The 20,291-nt window shown below is 41.6% G+C and overlaps 1 protein-coding gene and 2 long non-coding RNA genes across 6 annotated transcripts in view; 2 read left to right on the top strand and 1 right to left on the bottom strand.

Annotated features, from left to right (window-relative positions):
- Positions 1-16,925, top strand: part of LOC132535861 (uncharacterized) — a 33,518-nt gene extending 16,593 nt beyond the window's left edge. Inside the window, exons 2-3 of the long non-coding RNA XR_009547608.1 lie at positions 15,516-15,578; positions 16,891-16,925. This is a non-coding gene — a long non-coding RNA (uncharacterized LOC132535861). The remainder of the gene's footprint in view (positions 1-15,515; positions 15,579-16,890) is intronic.
- The window catches only part of LOC132535862 (uncharacterized), a 794,128-nt gene extending 777,006 nt beyond the window's left edge, over positions 1-17,122 (top strand). The window contains exon 2 of the long non-coding RNA XR_009547609.1: positions 16,921-17,122. This is a non-coding gene — a long non-coding RNA (uncharacterized LOC132535862). The remainder of the gene's footprint in view (positions 1-16,920) is intronic.
- Positions 8,760-10,709, bottom strand: TCEAL3 (transcription elongation factor A like 3). 4 transcript variants are annotated; one of them, XM_016193992.2, is made up of 3 exons: positions 10,571-10,709; positions 9,957-10,006; positions 8,760-9,646 (listed from the first exon to the last, which is right to left on the bottom strand). In XM_016193992.2, the coding sequence occupies exon 3, from the start codon at positions 9,616-9,618 to the stop codon at positions 9,022-9,024; it is 597 nt and encodes a 198-aa protein (XP_016049478.2). In that variant the 5' UTR covers positions 9,619-9,646; positions 9,957-10,006; positions 10,571-10,709; the 3' UTR covers positions 8,760-9,021. The 4 variants fall into 4 exon arrangements, with proteins under 4 accessions (XP_016049478.2, XP_060039256.1, XP_007536459.2 ...); XM_060183273.1 differs by having other exon boundaries at positions 9,957-10,026; positions 10,571-10,707; XM_007536397.3 differs by having other exon boundaries at positions 8,760-9,642; positions 10,571-10,703.
- Positions 17,123-20,291: the final 3,169 nt, after the last annotated feature.

The raw sequence follows: 20,291 nt of genomic DNA on the forward strand, positions 1-20,291 counted from the left end.
CTTACTTTCCTTTTGCCTTTAAAATATTTAATTGTAGGGAGTCAGGTGGTAGCATAGCAGGTTAAGTGCACATGGCACAAAGCACAAGTACTGGCTTGAGGATCCCAGTTCGAGCCCCCCACTCCCTACCTGTAGGGAAGTCACTTCACAGGTGGTGATGCAGGTCTGCAGGTGTCTATCTTTCCCCTCTCTCTCTTCCCCTCCCTGGATTTCTCTCTGTCCTATCCAACAACAACATCAATGACAACGATAATAATAAGGGTAACAACAAGGGCAACAAAATGAGAATAATGGCCTCCAGGACCAGTGGATTTGTAGTGTAGGCACTGAGCCCCTGCAATAACCCTGGAGGCACACACACACGCACACGCACACGCACACATACACACACAAACTTAATTGTGGTCCGGGAGGTGTTGCAGTGGATAGTGTTAGACTTTCAAGCATGAAGTCCTGAGTTCGATCCCTGGCAGCACATGTACCAGAGTGATGTCTGGTTTTCTCTCTCTCACTCTCCTCCTGTCTTTCTCATTAATTAATAAATAAAATCTTAAAAATATATTTAGTTGATAGGACAGAGAGATATTGAGAAGGGAAGGTATATAAAGAGAGACAGAGAAAGAGATACATCTGCAGTAGTGCTTCTCCACTAGTAAAGCCCCACCTTCACAAGTGGACCCTGGGGGCTTGAACCTGGGTCCTTGCACATTGTAATGTATGTGCTAAGCCAGGTATGTCACTGCCAGGCCCTTTGACTTTTTTGTTACTTGTTTCTTCTCTCTTGATGCATGGGAAGATGAAATTCTTTAATTCTGGCAACTCGGCCTGAATATAAGGTTATTTTCATAAGTATGCAACAAAGCCCATAGTCTTTTACACTAAGGTGGTTTTAGGTAATATCAGTAGAATCACCTTGAATTGTTTGTTGACTGAATTTGGAGGATCCTGTGCCATATCAAATACTTCCTATTCTACCTAGATCAATGTCTCTGATATTTATAGAAAATATAAGATATGGCACTTCCTGTAGGCATGATCATGGATTAACAGGGGACGGAACTGATCTCCTCCCACACAATAAATATCTACAACTATCAAACAACAAAATTCAGTAACTACAGCTGAGACATTTGCTGCTTCAGCCACCAAGTTGCAGATGCTATTATAATTCCATCCTCATTTCCCTGGGCAGATGACCTCACCACTGTGTCCTGGGCTGATTACCTCACCAGTGTGTCCTGGAACCTCACCTCTCCAGAGCCTTACTGCACTAGAGAAAGATAGAAACAGGCTGGGGGGGGGTGGATCAAACTGTCAGTGCCCATGTCCAGCAGAGAAGCAATTACAGATTTCAGAACTCCCACCTTCTGCAACCCAGAAAAAAATTTTGTCCATCCTCCCAGAAGGAGATAAATGATAGGGGAAGATGGCTAAAAGGCTCTGAACTCCAACTCTATCAGGGCTCAGAGGGAAGAAGATAAAGGGAGGGACATCTGTATATAGTAATAGGTGTATATGTAACTTGGAAAGGAAGGAAAGATGAGACTGTGGAAAAATGGGCAAATATATACAAATATAGACAGATAGCTGTAAAGATAATAGTTAACCCATATCTGCAATCTTAGGAGAACTGCTGTAGCTTTCAAAGGAGGGAATGGGGATACAGAACTCTGGTGATGGGAATGGTGTGGAGTTGTACCCCTGTTATCATGTAATTTTGTAAATCAATATTAAATCACTAATAAAATTTTAAAAAGAAAATATAAGATATGAATGATAGGTCACTTGAATAAAACATTTTGACGTCCCTTAAATCATAGTCTTTAAAATATTTTATTTATTCGTTATTGGATAGAAATAGAGAAATTGGGAGTCTGGCAGTAGCGCAGCGGGTTAAGTGCACGCAGCGCGAAGCACAAGGACCGACATAAGGATCCTGGTTCAAGCCCCCGGCTCCCCACCTGCAGTGGAGTTGCTTCACAGGCAGTGAAGCAGGTCTGAAGGTGTCTTTCTCCCTCTCTGTCTTCCTCTCCTCTCTCCATTTCTCTCTGTCCTATCCAACAATGACAACATCAATAATAACAACAAAAATTACAACAATAAAACAACAAGGGCAACAAAAGGAAATAAATTAATTAATTAAAAAAAAGAAATAGAGAAATTGAGAGGAGAAGGGAGATAGAGGAAAGAGACAGAGACACCTACCACCCTGTTTCACCACTTCTGTAGCTTTCCCTCTGTAGGTGGGGACCAGGGACTTGAACCTGGGTCCTTGTACACTGTAATATGTACACTTAACTAGGTGTGCCACTACCTGGCCCCTAATCACTTTTTAATTTTTTTGTATTATCTTTGTTTACTGGATAGAGACAGCCAGAAATCAAGAGGGTAGAAGAGATAGGGAGGGAGAGAGAGAGACACCTGCAGGAGTGCTTCATCACTTACAAAGCTTTCCACCTATAGGTGGGGACGGGGGGGGGGGGTCAAATCCAGGTCCTTGAGCACTGTTATGTATGCACTCAATCAGGTGTGCCACCACCCAGCCCCTATGTCACAGTCTTTATATTAAATTTGATATGTGGGGACCCTGGGTAAGGAGTACACTTCAATGTCTTGCTATTATTCTCATGCTAGTCTTTTTTTTTTTTTTTCAGTTTCCTGATGTGCTATGGTTTATCAAGAGTCTTAGATATGTGTTCAGGGGTTGGGCTGTAGTGCAGCGGGTTAAGCACACATTTTCGAAACTCGAGGACCAGTGTAAGGATCCAGGTTCAAGCCCCCGGCTCCCCACCTGTAGGGGTGTCACTTCACAAGATGTGAAGCAGGTCTGCAGGTGTCTTTCTCTCCCCATCTCTGTCTTCCCCTCGTTTCTCCATTTCTCTCTGTCCTATCCGGCAACAACAACATCAATAACAACAAAAATAATAACCACAACAATGATAAAAACAAGGGCAAAAAAAAAAAAAAGGATTTGTGCTCACAAATATCAGTACAGAAGAAGATCTCACTGGTGGTCCAGGAGGTGGCACAGTGGCTAAGGGACTAGACTCTCAAGCATGATGTCCTGAGTTCAGTCCCCGGCAGCACATGTGCCAGAGTGATGTCTGGTTCTTTCTCTCTCCTCCTATATTTCTCATTAATAAATAAATAAAATCTTAAAAAAAGAAACATAATATTATTTTAAAAAAGAAGATCTCACTGTACTGGAAAAAAAACAAGATGGACTACTAAATGAACAGAAAAAAAAAAGATTGTTCCATAAACTCAACATCATAACCTATGAGTTTCTCAACAAGTTGTACAAGAATGAATGTTTTAACCTGGTGGTGAGTGCACTTGGTACTAATATCAAAATTATGGTCAATCTCTAAGATGACTAAAGGGTGGTGGTTGTTAAAGTAAACAAATGAGATCTTTAGAATAAGAGGGCTCTACTGTCTGTGTATCCCACAGAAGCAAATTGAAACTTAAACAAGATTTAATTCCTGTAAATGCCTCAAGGCCAAGAATAACCAATTATAATCCATTTGCAAACAGATAAAGCAGGGTGTCCATACAATAAAAGCTTACTATATAAACAGTGAAAGAATGATCTTGCTTTACTTTTGCATCTTCTCTAAATAAATATATATATTAAATTTTTTTTCATGTATTTATTCCCTTTTGTTGTCCTTGTTGTTTTATTGTTGTAGTTATTATTGTTGTTATTGATGTCATTGTTGTTGGATAGGACAGAGAGAAATGGAGAGAGGAGGGGAATAGAGAGAGGGGGAGAGAAAGACAGACACCTGCAGACCTGCTTCACGGCCTGTGAAGCAACTCCCCTGCAGGTGGGGAGCCGGGGGCTCAAACCAGGATCCTTATGCTGGTCCTTGAGCTTTAGCGCCACCTGCACTTAACCTCTGCGCTACCGCCTGACTCCCCTCTAAATAAATATTTTTACTACTAGCTCCTGTCTATGCTGCACTCTTAGCCTCTTCCTATTTTGCACTGTCCAATCTGAATTGATGTTTGCTCAGATAAGTTCATACAAGTTTTTTTTTTCCCTGTTGTTGTCATCATTGGGCTTTTAATAATCTGGACTGACTTTTTCAGAGAGAGATTAACACAAAACTGAGGCTTCCTTCATTGCAGCAGTACTGGGGGGCTTGAGCCTCAGCCATGCGCATGGCAAAGGAAACACCCATCATAGGTGCCAAAACTATCTTAATAATCCCGAGCTTGTAAAAAAATGTAATATGTATCACTCTTTTTGCATTTGAACATTTATTTATTTATTTTGCCTCCAGGGTTATTTCTGAGGCTTGGTGCCTGCCCTATGAATCCACTGCTCCTGGAGGCCATTTTTCCCATTTTGTTGCACTTGCTGTAGTTGTTATTATTATAGCTTGTTGTTGTTGGTTGGTTAGGACAGAGAGAAATCTAGAGAGGAGGGGAAGACAGAGAGGAGGAGAGAAAGACACCTGCAGACCTGTTTCACTGCTTATGAAGCGACCCCCCTTCACAGGTGGGGAGCCGGGGTCTGGAACCAAGATCCTTAAGCTGGTCCTTGTGCTTTGCACAATGTGGGTTTAACCCGCTGCGCTACTGCCCAGCCCCCGTATTTGGAAATTTATATATGGTTGTCATAAACCTGTTAAGTATTGGAAGGTATACAGGGGGAAAAAAAGCAAAAAACAAAATGCTGGTGTCTCCTCTACTCTTAGTATCTTACAATACAACTTCACTTCTAATACCAGATGTGTGGATTTTCCATACATCAAGCAATTTTGAAACATCAGCTGGGTTTCCTGAAATGCAACTCTATTCTGACACTATCTACCAGGAAAGTGTGCGATCCTGCAGGATAAGTGATCTACAATGTGTTGTCCCCTCTCCTACTTCAGATGTCAATCTCAATCCAGGTTACTGGTATTTCTAACAAACTGACTATGGATTGGAGGTTCCTGTCACCCTCTCACTGGGTTCTCTTCATTTGCTGGAGTAACTCCTATAACTCAGGAACACACTATACTTGCTATATTGCTGACTTATTATGAGAGAATATCTTTCAGGAACAGCCAGATGAAAGAGATAGAGCAAATTATGTAGGAATGTTCATGGAGCTGTCATGCCCTCCCTGGAAGTGCCTCTTCTAGCACCTTTATGTGTTCACAAACTGGGAAGGCCCCCAAACCTGCATAGTTCCAGAATTTTTATGAAATGTTCATTACCTAAACATTATTGATTAAGCCATTGGTTATGAGTGGTTATATCAGAGTCCACTACCTTTGCCCTCTTTTAAAGTGGAATAGGGGAAGGGAGGGACTGAAAGCTTTTAGCCCATTATTATGGCTGGGTCATCAGAGACCCAGCTTACATCTTAAAGTTACCTGGGGGACTTTTCCAAAAGTCACCATATTGATGATGGGGATGTACAATGGTTCACTCATATAGAAGGACATTTAATAGTTCCTCAAAATGTTAAACTTCAAATCACAATATGATTCTGCAATTCTACTTCCAGGTACATAGTCCAAATAACTGAGACATGTGTTCAGGCAATAACTTTGGCACAAAGTTCACATCAGTATTATTCAAAATATATAAAAAAATAAAAGTGACCCTACTGTTCAACTTATGAATAGATAACTAAATGTGGTATACCATTTAATGGAATATTACTACACAGTGACAAGGAATGAGGCACTGGCACATGCTACAATATAGATGGATCTTCAAAACATCATATTCAGTGAAAGAAGCTAGTCATAAAAGAGCATGTATGATTCCATTCATATGAAATGTCCACAGAACTCTCACATCTCTAGAGCTCTGGTCCACTAGGGAAAGATAGAAGCAGGCTGGGGGTATGGATCAACCTGTCAATGCCCATGCTCAGCAGAGAAGCAGCTACAGAAGCCAGAACTCCTACCTTCTGCTCCCTATAAACAACCTTGGTCTATACTCCCAGTGAGGGAGAAGTGATAGGAGGAAGATAAGAGGACTCTGCACTCCAGCTCCATCAGCACCCAGAGAGAGAGAAGGTAAAAGGAGAGGGACATATGGAGATAGTTAAGATGTTATGAGTGGCATAGAGGGGAAGAAAGGATTGAATCAGAAAAAGAAGGGGGTAACTATGTATAAATGTGAACAGAAAGGATGGTTGGCACATGTCTAAAACTTTAGGGGAACTGTGGTGGATTGCAGTGGTGGGAATGGTGTGGATTCAAACCCCTGTCGACATGTAATTCTGTATATAAAAATATAAAATAAAAATAAATAAATGAAATGTCCATAGAGAGAAGGTAGATTTGTGATTGACATTGTTGGAGAAGGGGTAAGAATTATGGTGGAGTAGAATATGTAGTGTTAATTATATACGGTTTCTTTGGGAGGTTTTATTTTTAAATTAGATAGTGGTGTGGTCACACAATTCTGGGACTATACCCGAACTGTACACTTTAAAGGGGCAAATTTTGTGACATGTGAATTACATAACTCAATAAAACTGGTATCTGAAAATGTGTAATCATTTTCATTTAGAGACAAAGCACTGTCCTCATAGTGGAAGAGGTCCACTATGATCAGCTTCCCATAAGTGCCTGACTAGCACCCCCAGTACTATCTTAAAGGTTCAGAATTGGACTCTGCTGTTGGCAAGTACTCAGCTGCTAGTCAAATGAGATTAGTGAGGGAAGTCAGTATTTCTGACTCCTTGCACAGCAGCATTGTTTCCAAGGTCACTTTGCACTGAAGGTTATAGAACAAACACAGGGATTTCTTGGAAGAAAGGTTAAGCGATCTACAGAAATGGTTATATTTTTCCCAGTTGCTGAGTGTCCTCTGAAGTAGATATTTCCTGTGGGTATATCTGTTATCTGAATAGACAGATTTGAGTTGCTTAGAATGGAATCAGTTTGGGTAGTCCTTAGTTTTTAAGAAATAGACACATTTCAGGCAGCAGGTGGCTAAACAGGTAAAGTGCACATTGCTATGGTTAAGGACCCGGGTTTGAACCTTGAGTCACCATATGGGAGTGCCTCAAGGAGGTGGGGAGTAGGACATTTCAAGACTGGTAGAGCAGTGCTGTAGTCTCTTTCTCTCTCTTGATTTTCTTCCCATCTCTGTCTCTCCCTACCTCTCACCCTCTATCAAGAGGAAAGCAAAGAAAAAAAAAATCCAGCAGCACCAGTAGAATCATGCAGACAATAAGCCCCAGCAATAATGCTGGTGGCAATAAATAAAATAAAACTTAAAAATACAGACAATTTTTTCAGGGCACCCACCATCAAGAATCCCTGTACCCATGTTCCCTCATGACCATCCAGATAACCTTCTGTGGGCCAGTGCATGAACTCTGCACATAGGCCTAATCTTGTCTTTGATGCCTCTTCTGAGTAGCCCTCACTGACAATATTTCCTCACAAGTCCAGGAAAAATGGTCAGTAATGTGTCTTTCTCTCCTGGGTCCTGAACTCAGGGTTTGAAGTTGGATGGACAAGTCCCTCCTTGGAAAAGTCACTGAGATAATCAACCTTCATACAATTAAGGAGGACTCAGAGCCAAGCTTTCAACAGTTCTGACCCTCTACAAATGCCCATCAACCAGGAAGCTTTAAATTCAGAGTAGTCAACAGACATAATTGGAAAATAAGATTGCAAAGGGAAAACATATTTTTTAATGAGAGTATGGGCTGCCCTGGCCATTTTGTGCTTGATCACACATAGCTTTGGATTTATTTTTTCATTTGCTTTTGTAAAGCTAGAGCCTCAGACATACAGAATTTCAGCACACCCAGGATGACTTTTTCTTTTTTTTTATTTTTTAAATATTTACTTATTTTCCCTTTCGTTGCCCTTGTTTTTTTATTGTTGTTGTAGTTATTATTGTTGTTGATGATGTAGTCATTGTTAGATAGGACAAAGAGAAATGGAGAGAGGAGGGGGAAGACAGAGGGGGAGAGGAAGACAGACACCTGCAGGCCTGCTTCACCACTTGTGAAGTGACTTGCAGGCCTGCTTCACCACTTGTGAAGTGACTCCCCTGCAGGTGGGGAGCCGGGGGCTCAAACTATCCTTGTGCTTTGTGCCACCTGTCCTTGTGCTTTGTGCCACCTGTACTTAACCTGCTGTGCTACCGCCTGACTCCCAGGATTGCTTTCTTAACTGTGCAGTACAGTGGGGCCCAAGCAACCATGAGGCAATGGCACCTGGGTAGGTACTGTAGTGCGGTTTTATTCATTTTCCTGTAGGAGTCAAATTGGAGATTTGACCATTTGGGAATTTTAGGGAAATAGGAAGTTTGTCACTATAAGGGCTCTACTATACCAGTAGCTATCAGCAGAAAGTATAGGTTATAGCAGAACAGGGGTACTCAGCAGACATGGTAGTATCCAGAGAAAGCTAGTGATCCTTAGCACAGGTGAGACCTACCTTCAGTGCTCTGATGAGCGTCTGACAGGGCCTAGGATTCTACTATTGTAAAGGAGTCAGGCCAGCACAACTCACCTACTCAGAACCTCATTGGATTCTCTCAACATACTGGGAAACAAATATTCCTATTGCGGATTATAAGACAGACAGATCCACTGGTGTAAGGAGTAGTGTTATTATCCGCCACGGCTACAATTAGGGAAAGTGGGGGTAGGCACACCTGCAAAGGCATGGCATGAAGGTGCCTCATGACTAGATGATTGGACTCACTTCCAGAGATTGCTCTGTGTACCAATTCATTAAACAACACATCTGATGTTCACAAAAATGGTCTGATACTATATATGCAATTCTGAAAATGGAGTTTTCTTTATTGTTATTTTACAACGTACCATAAACATCTCTTCCATGCACTTTGGGTGAGTTCACCCTACTGAAAGACAGAGCACTCTAGCTAGGTCAAAAGGCTGCTGGTAACAAGAGTGACACCTAAAGCAAAGTATCAGCTTAAGGTTAAAGCACATAGACTGGCAAGGCAAATGCCTGCCAGGGAAAGCAAGGGCAGCACGATTCTCATCAGAGAAATCAGAATTCCAGGGCAAAGGCATTAAAGATATGGAATATCATGTAAGCCCTTCTGACCCCGACCTCCGCCCCTCACTCCCCTGACACCACGTTGGCCCCTTGGGGCAAACTGATCCTGCACATCTCTTTGCATCCAGTGGAAACCTCCCATTTTCTGCTTTTTCCTTAGCTCTTCCTGAGCCCTTGACATATCTCCACATTCTCTCATCATCTCCTCACTGCCCAAATGCCTCTCCTGAAGGTTCTCCTGACAGTCTTTGGGGGAATCCTCTGTCCCCCTGTCGGTTTTCCTTTTTGCTTTCCGGGGCACATAATCTTCAGCTGGGCGCTTTTCTGCAGCCCTGGGCTCACTCTCTGGCTTTCCCTGGGACTCTAGCTGACCCTCTTCCTGGGCTTTTCCCTCATCCTTCAACTTGCCCTGCTTTTCTTGCTTTCCCTCATCTGGCTGTCCCTCATCCTCTGCCTGCCCTTCAGCCTGGCACTTTCTGTGTTCAGGATTCCTCTTTATGTGTGGCATTTCGTCATCCTCTGACTTTCCTTCATCTTCAGGCTCTACTTCATCATCTGGCTTTCCCTCGCTTTCCAGTTTTCCTTCATTTTCATTGTAGAGTTTTTCCATGTTGTGATGATATCTTTCTTGTTCCTGTCTTAGAGGATGGGGGGTGGGAGTGAGAGAGGGAACAAAGAAGAGACAACAGACTGAGAACCCCAGACTGGAGGGCAATGCTGGCAACTATAGTAGTACTTCTCACCCTATCAAATTACACAACACAGCACACACACACACACACACACACACACACACACACACACCACATGCACTTTTCCCTAAGAGGAAAAACCACCTTCTGTACCATCCTTCAGTGATTTCAGTGATGGTGTGTAATTACAGGGATGGAGGAATAGTGGCTCCTCAAGCCTTACCTAAGACAATCTTGTCGCCCCCCCTTCACTGACCTGCAAGGATTCTAGACAGGTTTCTCCTCCTTTTCTTGCCTTGCAGAATTCTGGAAATAGATACACAGACCTGCAGGAGACAGGGGCTGGAGGTGTTTACCTAGTGGACTGGGCCCTAGGTGGGGGTCTCATCCCTCCCCTGTCTCTTCCTGACCCTCTCCTCCTCCCTCCCCCCTTCCCAAAGGCCATTACTTCTCAGGCCTCTGGCATCTGCAGACAGGGATTTCTGCCCCCTCCCGTGCAGGCCCCCTGCAGCCCTCCACCCATCCCCCCACACCCATGCTCTGAGGCCAGTAGTGGCTCCGAGGCAGAGTGTGTGTGTTGGGGGGGGCATTTGCAGAAAACATCTACGTTTCACTGTCGCACTGCGGGGGTGCCCCTCATCCTCTCAGGCTGAAACATGGATGGGGAAGCACAGAGGAGGGATGTCAAGGATATGTGGGGCCCTGGCGGGGACATGCCGCACCACCTGCCCGCTTGCGCCAACCCCCTACCCACTGGCCTGGGTGACCCCCGCCCCTCCTTCTTCCTCCCCCTCCTCCCTCCCGCGCCGGATCCGGGTGGGTGCACCCCAGCCCCCAGCTGGCCGCGGGCAGCGCGCAGCTGTCACTGACCTGGGGCCCGGCGGCCTGCACCTGGTGGGGCTGGAGGAAGCCTGATGGTTCGTGGCCCACCGGCCGGAGGCGCAGCTGCGAGAGCTGGAAGCGCTGGCGGGCTGGCAGCCGAAGAGCCCGGGAGCACGGGAGCCTGGGAGCCTGGGAGAGGACAGCGACCAGCGAAGGGACCCGACCGCAGGACGGGCGGGCGGGAGGGCGCGGGGGCTGCTGCCCACGGCGTCGGCCGGTCACGTGAGCGCCGCGTCACCCAATTCGCCCCCCCTTGCCCCGCACCGCCCCTCAGCCCATCCCCGAAGGACCGACGCTAGGGACCCGGACCCGGACCCGGACCGGAACCCGGACCAGGGACCAGGGACCAGGGACCAGGGACCAGGGGCCCCGCAGTGGACACCACCCGGGGACGGGGCGAGGCGAGGCGGGGCGGGGCGGGGCGGGGCGGGGCCGGTCGGGGCGGGGAGAGGGGGAGCGGAGGCCCACAGCCTAGGTGGTGCTTCCCGACCTCAGCTGCCTCACCTGCGGCCTGGGACGGGGGCTCCTGGCACCTCTGGGTGTGAGGGCAGCTCACAGGAAGGGCAGGCGGCTAGAGCATGGCTCTGGGCAATGAGCCCCACAACCTGCCTTCAAGACAGGTTCTGCTTGCTTCTAGAATGGGATGGGGGTGCCTCCCCCAAGCTCAGTGGCCACCTTCAATAGAGGTGTCTGGGCTTTCTCTCTTCTCTGGGACATCTCTTTCCTTTCCCTTTCAGCAAAAATGCTTTCCAAATCTACTTCTATAGGCTGTCCCCTATACTGAGCCTCAGATCCCCTTTTCTTTTCCAACAACAATTAAAAGTCCTTGTATCCCCAAACCCTTTCCAAAATAACTTGACACATTTTAAATTTCTTCACCAATACACTATCTAAATGCAGTTTTATTTTGTACTTCTGGGTTTAATACTATTTTAATATAGCTTTAAAATCTATTTATTTATTCCCTTTTTGTTGCCTTTGTTGTTTTATTGTTGTAGTTATTATTGTCTGTCTTCGTTGTTGGATAGGACAGAGAGAAATGGAGAGAGGAGGGGAATACAGAGAGGGGGAGAGAAGTTAGACAGACACCTGCAGACTTACTTCACCGCCTGTGAAGGGACTCCCCTGCAGGTGGGGAGCCAGGGACTTGAACCAGGATCCTTACACTGGTCCTTGCGCTTTGCACCATGTGCGCTTAACCCGCTGCCCTACCACCTGACTCCCTTAATATGGCTTTAAAAGATGTGTTCACTTATGAGAAACAAGCAAGAGAGCCAGAGCATCATTCTATCATTTGCGATACTGGGATCAAACTCCAGACCTCATGCTTGAGGATCAAATGTTTAATCCACTTCATCACCTCCAGGGCCACCTATTTTAATATCTATGTTAATAGATTGTTCATATTTTAGTCCTTCTCTCATTTTCCAATTGGCTTTCAAAATTTATTTATTATTTTATTTATTTATTTATTTATTGGATAGAGATATCCAAAAGTCGAGAGGAAGGGGAAGCCAGAGAGGGAAAGAAACAGAGAGAACACTGGCCGCACTACTTCACCACTTGCAAAGCTTTCCCCCTGCAGGTGGGGACCGGGGGACTGAACCCTGGTCCTTAAGCACGGCAGCATGTGCTCTCAACCAGGTGTGCCACCAATCGGCCCTTGAAATTTATTTTATTATATATATTTTTTTACCACCATGGTGATTGATGGAGCTCTATGCTGGCACAATTCGACTATTTCTGGTGAACATTTTAATAGTTAGAAACAGAGAGTGAAAGATGTAGAGAGGAAGAAAGAAAAGGTGATATACCAGAACATTGCTCCACCACTTATGAAGCTGCTCTTGTGCAGGTACTACCATGTGGTGGTAGGGGGATTGGAACCTGAATCCTTGAGTATGATGAAGTGTCTGCTCTACTAGGTGACCTATCTTACCACTCTCCCTCATGTATTCTTTATATAGTAACTATACAGGCCAGGGGTGAAGCAGTCTTTGGGTTCAATTTCCTACATTCTCACCTAAAAATCTACATGGTCTATATTAGCTCTTTATCTATTATATATGTTGTGAATATTTTTCCAGTTTGTTAGCTGCTTTTTGATTTTACAGCACATTTATGCTGTATGTTTTCATGAATCAAATATGTCAAGGACTTCATCCATTGTATCTAGATTTTTATTCATAGCTAGGAACTCTTTTTTATATTTGTGTATTTGTTTATTGGCTAGAAATAGAGAAAAATCCAAAAGGAAGAGGGAGAGAGAGGTAGGGAGAGAGATATAGAGGCACCTGCACACTTCTTCACTGCTTGTGGAGTGGGAACAGGGGCTTGAACCCAGGTCCTTGAACACTAGAACATGTGCACTCTACTGGGGAGACAACTGCCTGGCCTAAGAACTATTTTCTCATAAAGTCAAAGAAGAATTCGGGGAGTCGGGTGGTAGTGCAGTGGGTTAGGCACAGGTGGCACAAAGCTTAAGGACCGGCATAAGGATCCCAGTTCGAGCCCCTGGCTCCCCACTTGCAGGTCAGTTGCTTCACAAGTTGTGAAGCAGGTCTGCAGGTATCTGTCTTTCTCTCCCCCTTTCTGTCTTCCCCTCCTCTCTCCATTTCTCTCTGTCCTATCCAACAACAACGACATCAGTAACAACAACAATAATAACTACAACAATGAAAAACAACAGGGACAACAAAAGGGAAAATTAATAAAATAAATAAATATAATATTTTTTAAAAAGTCAAAGAAGAATTCATCCATGCTTTCTAGTATTACTTATATGGTAACTGCATTTGACTTGAGGGCATTTGTGCTTAAAGAAAAATAGATTAAGGAATAAATCATAGCCAGACTGAATGAAACTTACTATAGACTCAGTGCTTTAGAGCAGAGGTAGGGAAACTTTTTTTCTGCCATGGGTCACTAGAATATTGATAATATAATTTGCAGGTCATATGGAATTATCAACTTAAAAATTATCTCTTAATGTGACTGTGAAAAACAGTCCAGTTGCCTTGGAAAGGCCAAACCAAAATGATTTTGGCATATGGGCTTGGCACTCCCCACCCATTTTAGAGTCATAGAATTTAGTGCCCAAGGCTCATCAAGGAGTCTCCTACAAACCACCACCCACATAATGGTGGGAACTTTGAATGCTTATATTGTAAGAGAATATGTGAATGTAAAGCACCCTCAGAGTCTTTCAGCTTTGACTTTGCAGCTACCAGGTGAACTTTCAGCTTTGAGTGTAGATTATGATGCTTCCCGACAGGAAACAACCATACTGGCTTGAGGAGGACAAACAAAATATGTGTAGTTACTCATCATCTTCTGTCTCAAATTATTGGAACAATTGTTCATTTACAATGCCCACACACAGAAAGCAGAAACACAGAAAACGTACGTCACAAATAAAAAGCAGTAGAGACAATAGGCAACTCTGCCCCGACCAGCGGGGCGGTGAACAGGGGCTAGGAACCTAAAGACCTGGAATGACAGGGACAAGAGATACGAAAGAACGACAGCAAGACAGGTTTTTGATCAAGCCGCAAAATTTTATTGTGTTCACAGGCATTTTAAGGCTTTGGGGGAGGGGGAGCATAGGGGGAAGGGGGAGGCAGAGATCGCGGTGGAGGGTCCCTTGCAACTATTTCTGTTAAACTATAACTATATGGTATGTCACTATAACTATATGGTATGTCACTTAGTTTCTGGCAAACATCCTTCCTACGGGAATTAGAAACTTATCTCGAGGGCTTCTGTTGTTTCAAGGCTTAGCTTCTATCAAGCAGAGAAATGGCTTCTGGCACAACTCAAATTGATGCATTAGCTTTGAATCATTTGAATTATCAGAAATGGACTGTTAAACCACAATGTTTAGTGCATTCAGATAAATAAAATGTACTCTTAGAAATTTCAAGAGACTAGACACATGAAAAAGTGGAGAAAAAAAATTCTAAAATTGAAAAACAGAAGAAACTAAGGCTGCATGAGTAGTCCAAAATGATGGAAAGTACACAGAGAAGGGTATAATAAGGTCTAACATATTTAATTGAAGTCCCACAGGACATGGAATTGTACAAAGATAATTTTTGAAGATATAAGCTGGTGAAGCACATTAATCCATAGATTCATGGCATTCAACAAATCTCAAACAAAATAAACCAACATAATATAACATAGAAATAGTGAACTTGCTGTCATTCAAAGACAAAGAGATAGTTATGAAAGTAGCCAGAAAAACAAAAACAAAACAGAATATGACTTGAAAGGTACAGAAGTTGGACTAGGTGATGGCTTCTCCATAAGTAAGAAAATAGTGAAATAGGGAGTCGGGCGGTAGTGCAACGGGTTAAGTGCAGGTGTCTTTCTCTCCCCCTCTCTGTCTTCCCCTCCTTTCCCATTTCTCTCTGTCCTAGCCAACAACAACAACATCAATAACTACAACAATAAAAGAACAAGGGCAACAAAAGGGAATAAATAAATATTTAAAAAAAAGAAAATAGTGAAATGATGTCTGGGCAAAATATGCTAACCATAAATTCATAACCAGCACAATTGCCTTTCAGAAATGAAGGTAAAATAAAGAACTTTTCAAATAAACAAAACTGAGACATGCTAACAGTAGGCATCAATAGAAGGACATATTACAGGGAATTTTTCAGCTAAAGGAAAATGATCACAGATAGAGGAGTAGATATTAAGGAATAAACAGCAATTAAAGTACAATAAACATCTATGGAAATTTAATTCATTATTACATGAAACAAAAATATCGTTATTACGAAAAATATTACTAATTCTTATTGACAAAAACATGATTCAATAGGGTTGAAGTGTTTAAAATTCTGATCTTATCTGGGGGTGTAAAATATAAATATTAATAAATTAACCTTTTATAAGTTAACTATGTCTTTTTTTTATTTACCAGAGCACTTCTGAGCTCTCACTTCTACTGGTGCCAAGGACTGAGCTTGGGGTCTGAGATAATCAGGTATGAAAATAACTGCTTGCTACTATAGACAGACAACCACAAAGGCCAGAGTACCAGAGTGCAAAATTACCAAGTTAATAGAGGGGCAAAAGTAAGAAAACAGCCAGTCCTAGAGGAGAGAAAAATAACATAGGTCAGATGGAACAAAGAGAAAGTATTTGGCATAATGGTTAATTTACAACTAGTAATATCAGTAATTACATTAAATATACACTCCCTAAATTATATACTTAAAATATCCATATTTTCAGATTAAAAAAAACAAGTATATATTACTTACAAAATGCATCTGAAATACAAACATAAAGGCTGAAAGTAAAATGAAAAAAAGTAACACAAAGACACTAAGCTGTTATAAATTATTAACAAAACTGACCTTAAAACAAAAACCATTACAAGACATCAAGAGTACTAGTTCATGTTTTACAGTTTTATGTACTTATTAACTTGACCTCAAGATGAATAAAACAAAATTATACAGACCTATAATGAGAACTAAACAGATCTTTCAATTTAGTGTTAACATGCCTATATCTGGGCCTAAGAAAACCAGTGGGAAATCAGTAAGGTTATAAATTCTATGGGAAAATGACCAACACATATAAAAGATTGTACACAGTAGCTGGAGTATACATTCTTTCCACATGAATCCAGGGTATTTATCAAAACTGGCTAGAACCCGGGTCATAACGAAATTTTTTAACAATTCTCAAAAAACTGTAATAATATGGAGTTCTCTGTCACAAAGTAATTAAACATGAATTTAACAATAAAATGTATCATATTAAGAGAATAAAGTATGGCAATCATGATTATGTCACTATTACTAAAATGTATATAATATTAAACATGTTTTCATAAAATAAATGACTTTACCAAGTAGAAAGAGGTGGAAAAGAAAATAACTTGCTTAATTTTTAAAAATATATTTATAAATTCTCATATGGGGGCAAAGAGGGAGATGGCTCACTGGAAAAGTATGTGTCTTATAGATATGACCTCTGGATTCCATCTCCAGCATCATATGAAAGAGCACCAAAGAAACAAAAAAAACAAAGCAAACCCTAGTGTATAGATGGTAGAACACTGCTTTGGTTTCTGTCTCTCAATATGGCTCCATTTATATAAAGTTAAAAAAAAAACAAGATAATGAAGCCATTATGTTTAGATTACAAAGTATAAAAGATAAACATTGAAATTATTACTATAAAATTCAAGATATTGATTACCTATAGTGAGAAAGGATAGAAGTACAGGGAGGTTTCTGGAGTGCTTAAAGTATTGTTTCTTTCCTCCTTTTTTATCTTCATAGGGCTTCATAATGTCAGGATAAAATTTTCAGATAGAAAGAAGTGCATATGTACGTGTGTTGGGAAGGAGAGACACTACAGAAGCAAAACTTGTTCCAATGTGGTGGTAGGAGGGGTTTTAGAACTGGGTCATGTGCATGTCAAAGCAAGTGCACTATCCAAGTGACCTATTCAGTTTCTGAATAGTGGTGGTTACCCACGTTACCACTTTGTAAGAAATCATTCTGATCTACATATTGTGTGTTTGTGCATGTATTCGTATGACTATGTATGTGCAATATCTTGTATGAGAGATTTCACTCATAGGAAGAAATTAACAAAGACAGAGAGGGAAAACACAAAGTAAAACCTGAGCTGTGTATGGTGTATTGCATCAGAGCAACGGATCCTAGGGGAAGAAGTAGAAGTAAAGGGATGGGAGGGGGCTTGTGGCTCCTATTGCATGATGGTGGAAAAGGGCATAAGTTGGGGGTGAGAATGTTTTGTGGATACCTAGGATGGGGAGATGAGAAATTGTACCCATGTGTCAACAACTGTACTGTAAATAATTAACTCCCTCCAAAAAAGTGATAAACATATTAAAATGACAACTACAAAGAGAAACAAATTCAAAATATGGTGAGAAATTTTGACATATTTCTATAAATTTACAGAAATAATTTACAGAACAATCTGACTAATAATAAACTTGCCCTAGAGAAGTAAACAGGATACTTTAATCAGTAAATATACACATGAAATTGTTTTATTATTTATATTTATTTTCCCTTTTGTTGCCATTGCTAACTTTTTAAAAATTTCTTTATTGTAGAATTAATGTTTAACATTCAACAGTAGATACAATAGTTTGTACATGCATAACATTTCCCAGTTTTCCATATAACAATACAACCCCCACTAGGTCCTCTGTCATCCTTCTTGGATCTGTATTCTCTCCACCCACCCACCCCAGAGTCCTTTACTTTGGTGCAATATGCCAATTCCAGTTCAGGTTCTACTTGTGTTTTCTTTCCTAATATTGTTTTTCAACTTCTGCTAGAGAGTGAGATCATCCCATATTCATCCTTCTGTTTCTGACTTATTTCACTTAACATGAATTTTCAAGGTCCATCCAAGATCGGCTGAAAACGGTGAAGTCACCATTTTTTATAGCTGAGTACTATTCCATTATATATATATACAAACAACAACTTGCTCAGCCACTCATCTGTTGTGGGACACCTGGGTTGCTTCCAGGTTTTGGCTATTACAAATTGTGCTGCCAAGAACATATGTGTACACAGATAATTTTGTATGGGTGTGTTGGGTTCCTTAGGATATATCCCCAGGAGAGGAATTGCAGGATCATAGGGTAAGTCCATTTCTAGCCTTCTGAGAGTTCTCCAGACTATTCTCCACAGAGGTTGGACCAATTTACACTCCCACCAGCTGTGTAGGAGGGTTCCTTTGAACCCACAACCTCTCCAGCATTTGCTGCTGTTACCTTTTCTGATGTATGACATCTCACAGGAGTGAAGTGGTATCTCATGTTGTCTTTATTTGCATTTCTCTGACAATCAGAGACTTGGAGCATGTTTTCATGTGTTTCTTGGCCTTTTGGATCTCTTCTGTGGTGAATATTCTGTCCATGTCCTCCCCCCATTTTTGGATGGGGTTAATGGTTGTCTTGTCAAGATTTGCAAGTTCTTTATATATTCAGGTTATTAGCCTCTTGTCTGATGTATGGCATGTAAAGATCTTCTCCCCTTCTGTGAGGGGTCTCTTGGTTTGGGTAGTAGTTTCTTTAGCTGTGCAGAAGCTTTTTAATTTGATGTAGTCCCATAGGTTTATGCTTGTCTTAGTCTTCTTTGTAATTGGATTCATTTCATTGAAGATGTCTTTAAAATTTATAGGGAAAAGAGTTCTGCCAATATTTTCCTTTAAGGATCTGATAATTTGTGGTCTAACATCCAAGTCCTTGATCCACTTGGAATTTACTTTTGTATTTGGTGAAATATAGTGGTTCAGTTTCATTCTTCTGCATGGTTCAACCCATTGTTTCCAACACCATTTGTTGAAGAGACTCTGCTTTCCCCATTTAATAGTCTGGGCACCTTTATCCAAGATTAGATGTCCATAGGTGTGGGGGCTTACTTCTGGGCTCTCAATTCTATTCCACTGGTCAGTATGTCTACTCATGTTCCAGTACCAAGCAGTTTTGATGATAATGGCTCTATAATACAATTTGAGATCTGGGAGTGTGATGCCTCCGGTTCTGTTCTTTTTTTATCAAGATTGTTTAGGCAATTTTAGGTCTTTTCTGGTTCCAGATAAACATTTGTAGCATTTGTTCTATTCTCCTGAAAATGTGCTTGGGATCTTGATGGGGATAGCATTAAACTTGTAGATGGCTCTGGGTAGTATATTCATTTTGATGGTGTTTATTCTTCCAACCCATGAACCTGGAATATCTTTCCACTTCTTTGTGTCTTTTTTTATTTCCATGAATAGTGACTCATAATTTTCAGTATACAAGTCTTTCACTTCTTTGGTTAGGTTTACTCCTAGATATTTTGTTGTTTTTGTTGCTATGGTAAAAGGAATTGATTTCTGGATTTCAAGTTCTTCTAACTTAATGTTTGCATAGAGGAATGCCACTGAATTTTGAATGTTAATTTTGTAGCCTGACACCTTACTATATTGCCTGATGATTTCCAAAAGCTTCTTGCTGGATTCCTTAGGTTTTCCCATGTATACTATCATGCCATCTGCAAATAGGGAGAGTTTGACTTCTTCTCTTCCAATCTATATCCCTTTAATTCCTTGCTCTTGCCTGATTGCTGTGGCAAGAACTTCCAACACTATGCTGAATAGTAATGGTGATAGTGGGCAGCCATGTCTAGTACCTGATCTAAGGGGAAATGCTTCCAGTTTTTCACCACTGAGTATGATAGTGGCTGTAGGTTTGCTATATATAGACTCCACTATCTTCAGGAATTTTCCATCTATTCCCATTTTTGAAGTGTTTTGATCATAAAGGGATGTTGTATTTTGTCTATTTTGTCAAAGGCTTTGTCTGCATCTATTGATATGACCATGTGGTTTTGGTCTTGCTTTTGTTGTTGTGGTGGATCACATTGATTGATTAACATATATTAAACCAACCTTTCATGCCTGGGATAAACCCCACTTGGTCATGATGAACAATATTTTTAATATACAGCTGTATCTGGTTGGCTAGAACTTTGTTCAGTATTTTAGCATCTATGTTCATCAGAGATATTGGTCTGTAATTTTCTTTTTTGGTTGTGTCCCTGTGTGCATTTGGTATCAGAGTGATGGTGGCTCCATAGAAGCTTAGGGAGTATTCCAGTGTCCTCAGTCTTCTGGAAGACTTTTAAAAGTAGAGGTATAGTTCTTCTTT

Source organism: Erinaceus europaeus, chromosome X (genome assembly GCF_950295315.1).
Source record: "Erinaceus europaeus chromosome X, mEriEur2.1, whole genome shotgun sequence".
Lineage (NCBI taxonomy): Eukaryota > Metazoa > Chordata > Mammalia > Eulipotyphla > Erinaceidae > Erinaceus > Erinaceus europaeus.

Coding starts and splice junctions, on each gene's coding strand:
- TCEAL3 (XM_016193992.2), bottom strand. CDS start 9,618: ATGGAAAAACTCTACAATGAAAATGAAGGAAAACTGGAAAGCGAGGGA.